The sequence below is a fragment of the Aulonocara sp. 'chitande type north' Nkhata Bay genome, linkage group LG9, assembly GCF_057382095.1.
Source record: "Aulonocara sp. 'chitande type north' Nkhata Bay isolate Kocher_YH1m ecotype deep benthic linkage group LG9, A_spYH_male_GT1.1, whole genome shotgun sequence".
Classification (NCBI taxonomy): Eukaryota; Metazoa; Chordata; class Actinopteri; order Cichliformes; family Cichlidae; genus Aulonocara; species Aulonocara sp. 'chitande type north' Nkhata Bay.
In genome coordinates this window covers 25375379-25391488 of record NC_141352.1, presented here as the reverse complement: position 1 = coordinate 25391488, position 16110 = coordinate 25375379, and the positions used below count along the sequence as shown (strand labels likewise).

The following is a 16110-nucleotide window of genomic DNA, read 5'->3' as shown; positions in this document are numbered from 1 at the left end:
TGACTCAGCGTGAGTTTGAGATTCTTTTTTTGCTCATACTGTTTTCTTGTGGTCATTTCTTACAATAGCGTCCTTTAGTTTTTGGTTATCACCATTATCACTGTGGTTTTTGTGTGATGCTTACTCTTACTTCCCGTCTTATTTTCAACAATTATATAATTCTTTAAAATAGGACAGGAAGTAAGAGTATCCCTGTGTATCCCTGCTGTCTTACTTCCCCTCTTTGTTATTTTCTTACACTCAGTATTGCCAGCTTCACTCTCATTAGCTTCACCTGTGTTCACTTAGTTTTCTGTATTTACAGCCCTCCTGATCTCCTTGTTGTTTGTTAGTTTGTTGAGTTTATCCACCACCTTCCTTGCCTGTCTGTGTGTCCTCTGTCAGTTTTCTTGTGCCTGGACAAATTGCCTGAATTTGGATTTTTTTCCCTGACACCTGGCCTTGTTTGGAATTCTGTTTGGATAATCCTGCTTGTGTACACCAGCGCCTTTTGTTCATTCGTTCATGTAATTCTGTCAAAACGTTTACCTGCCTCCCTTTATCCTGCATCTTTTGGCTCTATCTTATGAATGGAACTCCAGAGCATAACAATTTCTGAATGCATGTTTTAATTTTCCTTTGCCATAAATTTGCTCCTTTAGTCTAATTTGCAAGTCACTAAAAATTTAATTGATTGCCAAACAAAGTAATCCATCCATGACACTAATAGGCTAATTACCTATCCAGTGACTCCAATATAGATGCACACATACTACCCTGGAGCACATGACTGTCTAGTATGTGTATACATGCTCAGCAGTGCTTGACCCAAATCTTTCCTCACATTAACAGGATCTATATTTAGGCCTGAAGCCTTAAAGCTACTGAATGACCACAGTGTATGAATGTAGGAGACAGAGCCGAGTACCTTTCCTGCCTGGTCGTACGGTGGAGTCCAGCACGGGGCTAGCACTGCCGTTGGCGAGGTCAGGTCTGATTGTGCTTGCCTGTCCTCCATCCCTCTTCCCCTCCTTCTTTATCTCCTATAGAGAGAGGAGCACAGGTTAGAGAAATGTAGGTTACAGAGACATATACGATAAAAATAAGACCAGCCAGGATTTAATAAATGACAGTATTAAAGCATCTTTGTCTAAATGCCAGCTTTAAAAAAAAACATAATTACAGATTTTAACAGCCAAAAAAGAAAAAGCAATCCCATTTGTCAACAATAATTTTGCTTAATATGATGCAACCTAGTCTGGCTCAAGTAAAAACGCTTGTGATTCAGTGTAAATATCAAATTTATTATAGCTTTGTGTTTTTACGTATTCCAGACTGTCGCTTCACTCAAACGGAAAGACAAACAGCTTAAACAGACCGTGATGTCATGTACAGTCACTTGGGCATTTGCTAGGGATAAATTATGGGATGAAACATCGTCACGAGACATGATTTACCGCTGTGGTGCTCAACAGAAAAATGTGCTTGAATTATATTAGATTTTTGAACAAGTCTTAAAGTTTGGAAACAAAAAATACTGAACAAAAACACTCTTTCTTTTTTTTTTTACACACAACTTGTAGATGTTTCATGGTTTCTAGTTGCTAAGTTGTATTTATTGTTTATTGTTGACTTTCATTTGTTCACTAGTATTCTATGCGTTCACTGCCTCAGTCCTCCCCCCTCTTAAGTTCATTCACGTCTCTTCATTTCCTGGTTTTAGCTGTTATCTATTTCCTGGTTTACTTTAGTAGTTATTTGTCACTCGCCTCTTGCATTTAGTTTTACTTCCTCCTCTGTCCTGTTGCCCAAATTAGGTTCAGCTGCATACCGTTACTCTCCTGCACTCAAACCCTTGTGGATAAAGTGCTCTCTTCCCTTCAGTCTTTCTCACAGTGGCTGTGAATCCTCCCTGTGTGTCTCCCCATGTTTCCTCAGTGCTCTCTGGGATTTAATAAGTTGCCTTTTGGATATCTGTCTCTTTGCTTATGGACTTATGGCAACTGCTTACGGACACCTTGCCTTTTGTTAAATCTATCCACCTTCAGTGTATGCATTTTGGGTGCTATATCCTGCAATTTGTGGTACAAGGTTTGCAACTCTTCACTATTCTGCTTTGAACATTGAATGGTTAACGTAATGTACTGACAGATGCAGTGTCACAAGAAACTGGAATCTGCCTAAGTAAATAAAAGCCATTTAAATATAATACTATGACGCTTTTTCACTTTTTGCCTGTCACGTAGATGGCTCCATAGGCTGACACATTGAAATATTACCAGTTTCATACTAAGGTGAAGGAGACATCTTTCTTACTGTGGTAGCATCAAGAAGGGCAGACGGGCTTAAAGTTTGCCAGATCGAATATGTGGTGCGACCTGGTGACCCTGACTGTGTACCTGCACTTGCGCAGACACAAACAGAACACTACCCCCCCTCTTTCCCTGTGACTTTCACTCTCATAACAAATCACAAGACAGCACGCAAAACTAATCAGATAAGCCGAAGAGAGGCGAGCAGACCAATACGCCGACTGACAAAAAAATCAAGGAGACAAGGAGACGGCAAACGGGGAGATGCAGTAACCACAGCGATCCTGGGAAACTAGACGCAATGGTTCACATCTCCCCACCACATTCATCATGACACTGTTTCATAAGCTTTGGCCTGTGGCGAACGCAGCTCAGCGAAGCAGACGGGCCCGGGTACACTGACTCAGTCCAACCTCTCAGACACAATCTGGGTGTGCGTTGCCTGGTTTGGCGTGAAAGCCTTAATGAGCCTCTGAGATCCAAAAATATCAACATGAGAAGATGTTTCCTCGACAACAGCTGAAGCTTATCTGAGGCAAAAAAAGAGACATTTTTGAAATGAAATAGGATGGGGACTGAAAATGGTGGTGAAGATTTCTGTCTTGGTTTTCCAACTATAAAACACTATCTAGCACTCAGCAGAGAAAAGACTCTGGATCCCCATTGCTTAGAGGCCAATTAAAAAGTGGCGTGCGGCTTGTGTGCTTCTCTTTAAACAGGAAGTGGCTAATTAAAAAGTGAAGTACTGAACAAAAACTGTTCTCCAGACAGCAAAAGTTAAATATATATATGCATTTATATTTATAGGAACTCAAGGTGTATAAAGTTTTTTTCCATATCAAATATTCACAAAAATTTAAATTTTTCATGCCTGTAACTTTAATAACTTTTAGTTATTAAACTGAACCTCTTCACTGTGTGCTATTTTGAATTCTTGATTATCAACTAATATCACGTCCTTCTGTGTTGTACAAACCATCCAAGGAGTTTGTGCTTCAGTGAGGCACCCCTGTAGTTTGAGTACAGTTCAGCTGATACGTTAGCACAGCCATCTTTCATCTACGTAACTTTAAAGCTTCAAAATGTCAAGTCCAAAACTAGTGGGTAGCATCATGGTGGCTAGATCCATCTTTTATACTGTCTATGGTAAGTGCACTGTCAGCTCAACATATTCCTTGAACGTCCATCGACTTGTTTCATATTATCCTTTTATAAATAAGACATTCAACTCAGGAGCAGCTGTTAAACCTCAGACTTCCTGCTCTGCTGTCTGTTTCTTATTCAGCTGAACTACAGAGCGAGCACAGCTTTATAATAATGCCCTCCGATGGCAGAGAAGAAATGTTCAAAGACATCTTAAATATTTTCTTTCCCTGTGTTTCTTAAATCTTTCTTTCATTTTGCTTTTTCACTTAACTTATCTTTTGTACTTTCTCTTTTCCTAAGCACTTGCAAATGTTCTTCGTGGTACAATACACAACCAATGCACATGTTACAGCATTAGAGTGGTTATTTTTTTTCCCATTTGTCATAGATCATAGTCAAAACAAAACACTAAAACACACAAGTGTCTTAAACCTGCTTTCTGAAAACCACCAGGTGACGATGGGAAAACGCCTTTTTGTTTTGACCTCTGTAAACACTTTCCTGCTGAATTTACAGTCTCGATCACTCATTTTTGGCCATAAATGGATGTGGAATAATTATTGTCATTAAAAATTCTCCTTGGCTAAAAGCAAGTTCGTATGTGGTCTCACAGCATCCCTCACTTTTTTGGGGAAATGAAAACACTAATCAAAAAGGGACTTCTAAAACCAATCACTGACATCACACTACCTCCATCCATCTTTTACTGTATATGTAATTTAATCATGTGACTACCAACATGTGATACAAGATGTCTCCACTAAGTGCATTATTGTCTGGTGACAAGCAGAAGTGTTTTGTTTTTCCCCAAGTTTCCCCAAGTGCTTGCAAAGGGGGTTATTTGACTATTGTGGGGTTTTCTCTGTATTATTGTTGGGTCTTTACCTTATAATATAAAGTGCCTTGAGGTGGCTGCTGTTGTGATTTTAGTACTATATAAGTAAAAGTGAACTGATTAAAGTGCTTTAAACATTTAACCCTTTTGTGATACAATAAATATGGAAAAATGTAGTTCTGAACTTATTTCAGCCCTGCGCTTGCCTTGTTTTTTGATGCCCATCTCAGGGTATTGAATTTTCTGTTAAGTTCAACAGCAAACAAATGAGACAGCAGTTCCATGTAGATAAAATATAAATGGATAGATGGAATTATTGTAGTGGTTTATAGTAAACAGTAAAAGATGAATGTAACACCAGTCCGTGTATATGGAGAAGACATAGTGTGGCTGTCTTCTAATGACAATTTAATGACCAAATTACTTGTTAATCAATCATCGATAGATCAATATTTCTTGGTCTGTCCGCCTGAACCTTTTCATCAACATCAGTTTTTGCTGTCATACTCCAACCAAATTTGACCTTGGAGATAACGCTGTGGTTTCCTGGGTAAATTCTTATCAGAGCTTAATTTGGATAATCTATGCAATATAAAAATAAGAAAAAGTTTCCTCATTGCACAAGAGCCATAGAAACTGAATGAAATGGCAGCAGTTAAAATCATTTGACTTTATCATAACGGAGAAAGCACCGTGTTATTTATATGCAATGATATTCTATCGTAGATTCAGTTGTTAACATTGCATAATTTGTCAAATCACTCAGCTTAGCCCTGCAAATGGAGCTTTAATTCCATGTGAAGTAGATGTATTTGGATAGAAACAGAAAAGTAGAATTCCTGGCTTCATCAGCTGTGATCATTCAGTCATGATCGCACCTAGCCTAACGTCAGCCACTGAGCTAGCAAACCTAGTTAGCAACAACGTTTGAAGTGAAATAAGAGAGTTATGGTGGCTCACTACCAAATTAAAGACACTGGAATAAAAAAAAGTTTGTCACACCCAACACATTGCCATTTGTTAAGTAGGCTAATGCAGTGTTAATGTAGACCCACTTAAAAAGATATTGATTCTGCGGGCAGGCGCTGCAGCCTCCTCCTCTGATTTTAAAGATTATGTGTCCTGCAGGGAAAAAAACCCTCACGCATATTCATTCAGAAACATGCGTACACAGACACGAGTGCCCATAGACTGACTGGTGAAAATAAAACACTTAGGCTGGAGACACTGCATAAGCCAACCTACGCAAAAACCCACAGCAGGCATTCTTTAGCCTACAGCTTCTATTTGGTATATATGTGAAAGGAGAGAGAGCAGCTTCTAGCAGCTACTAGCAGCTTCATGAAATGCTATAAAGGGATTAAACAAAAATAGAAAATGTCTTTTTTTTTTAATTCAGGGTCATTGTTTAGATAATCATTATGTTTGGAGACGGAAATCCTGGAAAAAGCTAACTCTCCTGTTTGTCTTTTTTTATGACTCCATTCATGCGCGACTGCAATTTTGTCCTGGGGGATATGGAGGTAACCCAGAGAAAAAGGAAATCCATCTGAAAAGAGGAAGAGAGCGTGATTCATCATATCTGAACAGGAAACACCTGCACAATGTACACTACTGTGTTTGCGTGTGTTAGTTGGTAATGTTTAAAAGCCTTACGGCAGCTATGTGTTTTACCCTGAAGTGCTTGAATGCTCAACACTGCTGTGTGTGTCCCCTGTCACCAGACCTCTGACCTTTTCTCTTCACAGATAATACAAAACAATGCACTGAAGCACCCGCTGCTTAGTGGGTGTTCAGAACAGTCTGATGTACAGAGGAGGGAGGAATGGGGAAACGGAGCTAGTGCTTGTAAAATTATTGTGAAATGAGAAGCAGAAGAGTGGTGCAAAATTATATTTTCCCTTGCTTTATATACTCTGTCCTTATTTCACAACTCTGTCCAGGGGTCAGAATGAAATAGTCACTTCAGAAATATCTGAAACCCCCTTAAGCTTAAGAACACTTTATTGTGCTAAGGATAAAAGTCAAGCGCCTACAATTAGTCCAAAAATGCAGCAGCACGCCTCTTAACCGGCACTAGAAGGCATGAGCACATCACGCCTATCCTCGCTAACTTACACTGGCTGTCCGTCAAATATAGCATTGATTTCAAAATCCTTCTGCTCACTTTTAAAATTCTAAATAACCTGGCCCCTAGCTACCTAACTGATCTCCTTGATCTGTACAACACAAAGAGAGCACTAAAATCCTCCAGCCAGCTGCTCCTAATGCAACCAAGGTCTTGTTTAAAAACCAGAGGTGACTATGCTTTTGCCATTGCCGCTCCTAGACTCTGGAATAATCACACAGTTGATATCCGTACATCGGAATCAAATCTATCGTTCAAATCACGCTTAAAAACACACCTGTTCAACTTAGCTTTTGAAGCAAAGAAGTTTGACTTTCATTCGGCCTGCACTACACCATGTAAGGTAATTTTAATTGTAACTGTACTATTTGTTCCTTGTTCTGCCCCCATTGCGGTTTTATTGTGAAGCACTTTGATGTACGCTAGTCTTTTAAATGTGCTATAGAAATAAATTTTGACTTGACTTGAAGCATGCCACCTTAGCTGTTGGACAGATGGCCTCACATTTGACTATATAGAAGATAAAGAAGAGTTCATGGTCGACTCAATGACTGGAGGGTTTGCATATCCTGTACCCGTCCACCACTGTGCTTGACAGCTGGTCAAACACACTGAACATTAATCTGACCCCAAGGTCTGACCTTCGGGTGACACTTCTGCGATGTTCACCCCTGGTAGCATTGTGTTAACACACACTTGAGTTCTCCATAGGTGGTCACCTAGTTGATGATCACTTATTCAAATGCATTTGAACAGCAGCACATGGCTTTTAATTCCTATCGAAGCAATAAGGATGTTCTTAGTGTTTCACAGGACGGTATTTTCATGGTTTTTTGTAACTAAGCAGTAGAGTAATTAGTAATCATGTCATACAATGCTTAAACACATGCAACGTTCATTTTATTAATAAAAGTCTGGGCGTTAATGTCTTCTCTGTCTAAAGTAAATGCTGGAAAGACAAACATTCACTTTCACTCCCAAAGCCTTTCATGTCAGATCAGAGCATGTGATACTGATTTTCAATATGTGCCTGTCCAATGAACAGAGGTCACACGGCTACAGCATTTCCCATAAACAGGATGTCCTCCACCTCTGCTAAGAGTCTGTGAGGATGTTGATGATGAGGATATCAACGACTTGTTTTCTTGGAGGGAAAAGGCTGCAGCAAAAAGAAGATAAATCTAAAAAGAAAATGCAACTGGGTCATTATTATTAATATCATCTAAAGAATTCAACTCCATTAACAAGTTTCAGAATATAGAGTGTGTTAGTGTTAGCCTGAGCCGAGCCAGACAAAAACATCCAAAGCTGAAAAACGCAAAAATCAGGATTACAGTGAGTTATCTTTCCCGGTTGTTGTCAGCCGCAATGACGCGTGCATACAATTACTTCCTGTCACCGCTCTTAAACCTGTGTGTCCACATCCTCCACTTCCTTACACACAGATCTTCACATACACACACATTCCTCCACATGGCAAAGCTTAGAGTCACTTATTCCCATAACTGCAGTCTTGTGACAGACCAGTTTGGTATTACTGGATTACTCACAGCCTCACTCTGTCACACTCTCTCAAACACACACACACAACATCCACGCCAAGCCTCTGGAGGCCCATTGTCCGGCTCTCTGACAGTGAATGCGAGCGCTGACGTTCAGTCAGCACAAATGAAGCCTGACTGCACAGAGAACAGCCTGACAATAGATGCACTTCTTTGCTGAGTCCTGTTACCCTTGGTTTGTAGCACTTTTCTACTTCCTCTCATGAGACTGTGAGCAAGGTACTTCCTTCTTATTGTCACCACACACTGACTATTTTACACACCAGAAACTTTTTGTGAGAATTTCCTCATTCCTGAATCATATACCTACAACTGTGTTCGATCTATTCCGATCACCGAGCCAACAAACTCAAAGTAGAAGACCTCGGAGCAGAAGCTGGCTCGCAGGCACATTTTCCACCACAGAAAAAGCAGATGACGCTAGTCTTTTAAAAGTTTTCTGACAAATATTTGTTGTTCCAGACAGTGAGAATGTCCAAAGCAATATCTTCAGCTGCCTCGTTTCATCCGAGCAGTGGTTGCAAAACAGAAAGATTTACCATCATAAATGAAAACCTGACATTCACATTTTTGAGATACTTGAATTTATTTGATTTGTTGCGCCAGGGGAACTTTGTGATCGCCAATAAACTTTCTCACTTTCAACCTGGTGAGGTCTGAAGATATTTGTAACCGTGAAACCTGACCTCTGTGGCCACGCTACACTGAATCATACGCATAGCTTGCCATTTTGCTTTCAACTACCCTCTCAGACCCCATTGTGGTTGTTGGGTAGACCTGGAAGCTCTGCTGCTAGTGGCTGAGCTGTGTCTAACATATCAGCTGCCTGTCATCAATCAGACAATAAGAGAACAGAATAACATCAGTAACTTTTTAAACTATTTTTAAATAACTTTTACAATAAAAGTCTAATTCATTCGTTAACTAATCATTTTAACTCCCAATAACAGTAAACAACTAAACAGTTTTACTGTTACTTTGTTTTAAATGGGCGATTGTGGCTCAAGAGTGGTAGTTCGTCTTGTAATCGGAAGGTTGCCGGTTCAAGCCCCGGCTCGGACAGTCTCGGTCATTGTGTCCTTGGGCAAGACACTTCACCCGTTGCCTACTGGTGGTGGTCAGAGGGCCCGGTGGTGCCAGTGTCTGGCAGCCTCGCCTCTGTCAGTGCGCCCCAGGGTGGCTGTGGCTACAATGTAGCTTACCATCACCAGTGTGTGAATGTGTGTGTGAATGGGTGAATGACTGAACGTGTAAAGCGCTTTGGGGCCCTTAGGGACCAAGTAAAGCTCTATACAAATACAGGCCATTTACCATTTAAATCCATTTCTTAGTACATCACTTCAATCCCCAACTCCAGTTAATTAGTTTTAATCAATGGGGGGAGATAGGTAATTGTAAACCAAACACAAAGAAACTCTCTTTAAATTTACTATTACCAGAAAACACTGCATGCACAACATTGTTATCACTGCCACCATGCTACGACTGACTGAAGAAGACTAAAGTGTGTTGGATGCTGGCATGATTGCCCATCAGAGCACATTCCCAGACCCAAACATTCCTACACTGCCTACACACACACTGCCAGAGTAGCACAGTCATTCCCTGGCCAGAATTTAATCCTAATATGCCTCCTACTGAATACACCTGGGACATGCTGGTTCATCTGAGGCAGTAACAACTAATGACCACTGCACATCTGCAAGCTGGAGGGATTCAAGGAATGGAGAGAATTTCCTAACAACAGATCTGGATTTGTGCAATCCAAGCGGAGAAGCCAGAGGAGGCCATATATCATCGTGAACATCTTGAGAGAAATCCTACAAACCAGAGTGGATGATGACTTTTAGGCCATTCAAATTTCTCCAAACACTGAGTGAAGCCAACGCTTATTGAGGCTACTTGAGCTCAGAGGCAAATATCACAAGACTGAAATGTGTGTTTGTAAACACCTGAATGGAAGTGAATATATTAGATGAAGATGAATGAAGAAATGATATAGATTCAAAGTGTCAGCTGCAAGAGATCTTGATTTATGTTACTTTATTACTTCCTCTGCTTTTCTGATTGCATTGTCTGTTGCAGATAACAACGCAATCTGTGAAGTAACACTTTGGGATTACAGAACAGTTGCAAAAGTTTACTGGTTTAATCCAAACAACAGACACTCCCTGCATGCTATTTTTTGACATTCAGTCTGGGGATGAATTACATTTATTTCACTGCTTCCGCTTCAGTGGTGAGAATGAGTGTTAGCTGAATGGTTTGATGGTGAGCATGAAAAATGATGTGACTCATACGCTAAGCAGATCTGCACTCCACCGCCATCCCGAAAATCCTTTGTTGAGACATTTTCTGCTGGCTTTCCTGTTCATTTGTCATCACTCAGTATTTTGTATGTGAAACCAATATTATCGTTTTCTAAATATAAGGTAGAAGCAAATTCTAACCACACGCTCCATCTTATTTCTTAGCTTGACCTAACCTTATGTCTAATTTTAGATTACTTCACTTTACAAAGAGTATAATGTTGCAGAAATGTCGAGTGTGTGTTCAGCTGCCCAAAAATAGCAACACAAACAAACACCCAAAACCCGCCACAGCTACATGTCTGCTCCGCTGCTATTGGTGGAGGGTCTCATGTGGGTTTCCAAAGTCTTTCAGGATGAGGGAAGAAGACATCTAGGTGGCGGGGACTGTTTGCAGTTACTCACCCTGACAAAGTTATCGGGGAACAGCCCCCTGCGTCCACCCAGCTCGCCCTCCCACCATCCTCCTTCATCTCGCCGTATGTTCACGATGATGTCACCCGCCGTCAGGCTCAACTCATCGTCCTGCTGAGCCTCATAATCAAACTCCACCACGGCTTCCACTGTGTGCAGAGGGCAAAAGAGAGAGTTGAAGATCAAATCACACTGCAGAGACACCACACTGTTCTATAATTTGTCTCTGCTCCAGTCATTTCGATGATTATCAAGGTTTTCTTTATTAATTGAAAGTGAAAGCAGAACACAAATCTTTGAATTTGACTCCAAAACACTTGTTCATTCCCTGGGAGGGGAAAAAAGGGACTCGCCAATTAAAGGTGTCCTGTAGCATTTAGTTGTTAACAAACCAAAGTGTGTGTGTGTGTGCTTCTGAAACACCGAATGCAAATCGAGCTGCTTTTGCATTTTAAAAACCTGCATTGTTTATCCCCTTTATCATCCTTTCCTTTGCCAGTCGCTGCTTTTCTGCCGACACAAACTGTTTGTGCGGCCACCTGTCCTCGCCACAAATACCTCACAAACAAACAAAATTTATTCAGGAAATGTCGAACACATCTGTCACTATCTTCTCACTGTCAGGAACATAAAAGCCGGAATAAAAAATATAAAGCGCTCTCACTCACACATTGCATGTACGTGGCTTACCACACAGCGACACCACAAACTGAAAACGCAGCAGTATTTCTCGGTAAATACATTTTACAGAAAGTGCAGAAAACGTTGCATATTCAGTTTTTACATATGCTGAAATAGCTTTTCGCAAATACGCCACATTTAAGCATTTTAAATTACACTTTTGGCTCATTTTAACCTATCTGGACGTAGCTTTCCACTCTCCTTCTTTGGATAGGTCTTGGACAGGAATTGGATAGAAAGAGTGATGTTACACATAGAAATTACTATAAGAGACAGCTTGTGGCCTAAAATAATGTTGAAACAGTAAAAATCAGTGGCCACTATAACCAAAAATCACTGGTCTGCACATGAGAAGCTAAGACGAATGGAAACCATGATGCAAACATGAAAAACATCTTACAAGACAACAGTTTGGTGTTTTGCTTCACAAGATCTTGTTAAATCTCCTAAATAAAATAATTTCAAATCACGATATCTTGTTTCCTGCGACTCCTTCAGCACGCATACACCAGAAGGAGAGCAATCTACAGCTTCACACTCACAAACAAACCCCCACACAGATGAATATGTAGCCTGATTAGGTCTAGTGCCCCAAAATAGATATCCCCATTGCAATCAGGACACTGGCTGTTCAAGGCAGCTAATATCTGTTTTTATGTCTATACTCACTAAATGTTTAAAATGAGTCATGTAAAAATGACCGAAAGCTGAGACTACTTATTTCCCAAAAGAAGTGGAGAGTAAAAAGTCAGCATGACCCATCCAGCCACAATAGCCAAAAGTGAGGCGGAAAAAAAACACGCACACACTTTAAGTTAGTGTTCTTCGCTTTTTTTAGACCTTTACTTTGGCTTGCAAGTTCTTCCTTGTGGGTATAAAAATGGTCAAAAAGTTCCCGCACAGTTCTGCTCGGTGTCCTGTAAACACTTCAGATGAACCCTCCTGCAGATGACTCAAAAGTAACTCGAAGACAGTAATTATTCCCTTTGAGTCAGTGGGGGTGTTTTAATTTGAGCAAGAGGGAAGTGGAGAAAAAAAATTCCTGCAGCCTCTAACAAAATTGTGTCCTACCAAACCTCTTGTGCTAATTGGACAAAATCTAAAAGTAAGTAAGTAAAACTTCCCTATATGGCACAGCAAAAAATCAAACAGTGCTTCACAATAAAACACAAAAAATTAAAATATAACATATCAAAACAATGTAAAGCAACGGCATATAAGATAAAATAAACACGAAACCTAAGATCCTTCAGATTTTAAGATCGGAGCTTCCTGTCAGCTTTAGAGTTCCTTTTAAACCTACTGCTTTAACCTTTAAAGCTTTGAATGGTGAGGACCTCAGTATATCTCAGAGCTTTTATTGGTCTACTCTTCCAGCTGATCCCTTTAGTCTTCGGAGCAGAGGTTACTGCTGGTGCATCGTACTCATTTTAAAACAAACACAGAGATTGGGCCTTTGGGGCCGTAGCTCCAAACTGTACTACAAATTATTCTCATCTCTTTGTTTCATTGATTCAGATAAGTTATTAAAAGCTGATTTTAAAAAATTATTGGTTTTATTGTTTGTTTTTTTCTCTTGGTGTCCATCAAAAGTGCTTTACAAGTAAGCTTTACTTTACTCACTTAATGTGCTAATTAGACAAAAACTATATAAACTATATATTACCCAGTTCTGGAAACTAATATGTATCACAGCTGTTTGGTCCACTGCCCACCTTACACAGTTTCCAAAGGTAAAGTTGATACAACACAGGAAGTTCTACCACTCAACAGATTTAAACATGACTGAATCTTATAAGCTACATAACCTTGATGACTCGTATACTTCAGTGCCATACTGTTACATCCTTGTAATGTATATCCACTGAAGGGTTTTGTTTGAGGTTTTTGAGGCTTTTTGTTCTCACCACCCCATTAAAGAAATCTTGAAAAAAAAAACACGCCTGTGCTGTGCACTGACAGGAAGCACTCAGATGTCAAGATATAAATAAGTCGAAATGCACGGCATACTGAAGACTGTAATATGGCAAAATATCTTTTACCCAATTCTCTGAGATCGTTAACTTTGAAACAGTAACATAAAAACATATAACACACACACTATGTTAGTTTCCTCAAAGCATCTAACACACTACCTCACACTTTCACACGCTCAGAAGCATCTTGTGACTGCCTGTGCAGCTGTTAATACTTGTAAAAAATGCACTTATGTGTCATATCACATTTTGCTTATTAAGGCCAGCTCTCTACACACACTTACCCACACACGCACCGGCTGCTGAGGCCTAAACCGTGTAGGCAGCAAACTGAGGGGATGCAATAGGGGAGTTTCAGGGGTTCGGTAACCATGGGAACAAGAGTATAAGGGGGTTGCTATGACTCAGAAGGACTGCACCCCCCCAACACCCTCTTTCACACACACACACATATATATATATAGCATTAAATGCATAAAAGGTTTACACCAGACCAACTAAGACACTTCTTTTGCCGAGTGGAAGGTCAGGGTGTGACTGAGAGGAAGGAGGAAGGCATCCACGAGACACAACAGACGACTGTAGTCCAAGTTGGTCTGCTGCTCAGATGGGGGGATATGATTCTGGCTTGAGGTAGCTCTACAGATTAGTCGCAGCTGAGACAGCGACGTGGACGTGTTTTTCTTTTACTAATCTCAGCTGTAATGTTTGTGGGGAAGTGGCAGGTTGTTCAGTAAGGAGAAGTGCGCTCTGTGAGTTGATAGCTCATGGCAGTTGTCTTGCAAACTGCATTACAGTAGAACTGAGTGGCAGAACAGGGCAAGGCACTGCAGTACACCCACCAAGCCCCGCTGAAGAGGGCGACAGCTTGTGGCTCTGCACATCACCGAGTGCAAAGATGGGTGCAAGTTAAAAGTGACACAACGTTAACGCCAAATGGGCTCCGAGGAAGAGCCGTCACATGTGAAGCTATGCAGAAAGAGCAGAGTCCTCCAGTGGAGATATGAGCTTACAAAGCAAACAGCCTGGATTGATTATCTGTGGCACACAGAAAACTGCACGACAGCAGCTGAGGTGCAAAGGAGATCACTCAGTCCCGCGTACAGGGCTTAACTCAGTTAAGTCCAATTCAGGCAGCTGTATACCTGCACACTGACATCCCTGCGTACACACAGAGCTAGAGGAAGTTATCTGCTGGGATTTGAGTCCCCACCGTGTTGAAAGGGAAACAACTTTAACTTGATAAAATTAAATACGTACGCATATTATTGAAGGGTGGAAACACTCCATAATTGAGCAATCTGAGGGCGACATTTGGAATAACAAAAAAAATCTGAATGTAATGCAGTACAAAAAAGCCTTGATGTAGCAGCAAAGGAAGCAGATTCAAGTTCAAGATTTCCTTAATGATCTTTACACAAAGATAGATTGTATAAGACACTTTTGATTTGCTACACACAGATGAAAATAAAGATAACTGAATTATTAATTAAGTTGTTTAAAAAAAAAAAAAGACTATTTCCGTATTGAAGTGTGGGAGGTGAATTCAGCAGTCTCAAAGCACGGGGATAGAAACCGCTCCGAAGTCTGGTGTTTCGGCAGCGGATACTTGTGTTTCACTTGCCAGATGGCGGCAGGGTAAACAGGCTGTGGCTGTGGATGTGGCGGGTTTTGTCTTCGGCTCCCTTTGTCTTGTTTATACAAAAGCTGAGTGCTTAACGATACATTAATTATCCCACTCCTCACTCCTTAAACATTATCCATTTATAATCCCCCTCTTCTGTGTGTTTGTGTGTGTGGTTTGCCTTCTTTCCTTCTTTTTTTACTACAGGTCTTTGTGTGGTTGTGTCTTGATTACGGTCCACTGTTACGGCCTACCTCGTGATCCCATGTTCGGCTCTTGTCTTTTATTTTTTTAGCACATAAAAAAGAAAGGGGGAAGAAGATATTTTTCTCACGTACACAAACTTACACACACACACACACACACACACACACACACACACACACACACACACACACACACACACACACACACACACACACACATACCAATCAGAGAGAAGTGCCTTACCCACCATCTTTGGCTATGCCTTTTTGTTTTGTTCATACAATTTCACCATTTTGCTTGCATATTATGCAAGCAAAATGGTGAAATTGTTTGTTGTTTTGTTGAGGAACTTCAGGGTCTGAACTAGCTTAAGTCCTGATCACCAATTAGCCCAGTCGGAACTTGTAGAGGTTATCCTGAACTGGGCCTGTTGACGGACTCGGACAGGAAACAGTGAAAAAGGAAAGAGAGATGAGGTAAGAAGGCGTAATAGGGAAATTCACTAAATTAAATATATTGTTCCAGTTGTCACTCACAGTCTAATAATGTTTATTCCTTATTATTGTGCAAACTCTATTAAGAAACCCATCAAAAAACCACACTGCTACTCTGGATCACACAGTCCTTCAGTACCACAAACACATTCTTTATGCACCGCCCTCTGTGCTAAATCCGTGGCACTAAAAGGACCCAGCAAAGCTACTGTTTATTCCCATTAGAGTAACACATCATTGGTTTGGGTATTTAGATATGTAAACACCAAAACACCAAAACCAAAAGAATACAGGCAGCTGCAGGGGGTATTTTAGTTAAAGAGCCCATTAGGAGTCGCCTCGTTTGACCTCTGGATGGCATGCTGAGATGTGAGGAGGATTGAGATAGCAAGGACATGTTTCAAATGTCGGCAATGACTTGTAAAGATAACATATTAAGATAA

The 16110-nt window shown here is 40.6% G+C and overlaps 1 protein-coding gene across 3 annotated transcripts in view; it reads right to left on the bottom strand.

The window, feature by feature from the left end:
* sh3kbp1 (SH3-domain kinase binding protein 1) overlaps positions 1–16110 on the bottom strand; it is a 45991-nt gene that overhangs the window by 24756 nt on the left and 5125 nt on the right. For all 3 annotated transcript variants that reach the window (XM_086306710.1, XM_086306711.1, XM_086306712.1), the window contains exons 2-3: positions 10677–10834; positions 908–1022 (exon numbers count right to left, since the gene is read on the bottom strand). In XM_086306710.1, coding sequence (XP_086162836.1) covers positions 908–1022; positions 10677–10834 — 273 coding nt within the window. The remainder of the gene's footprint in view (positions 1–907; positions 1023–10676; positions 10835–16110) is intronic.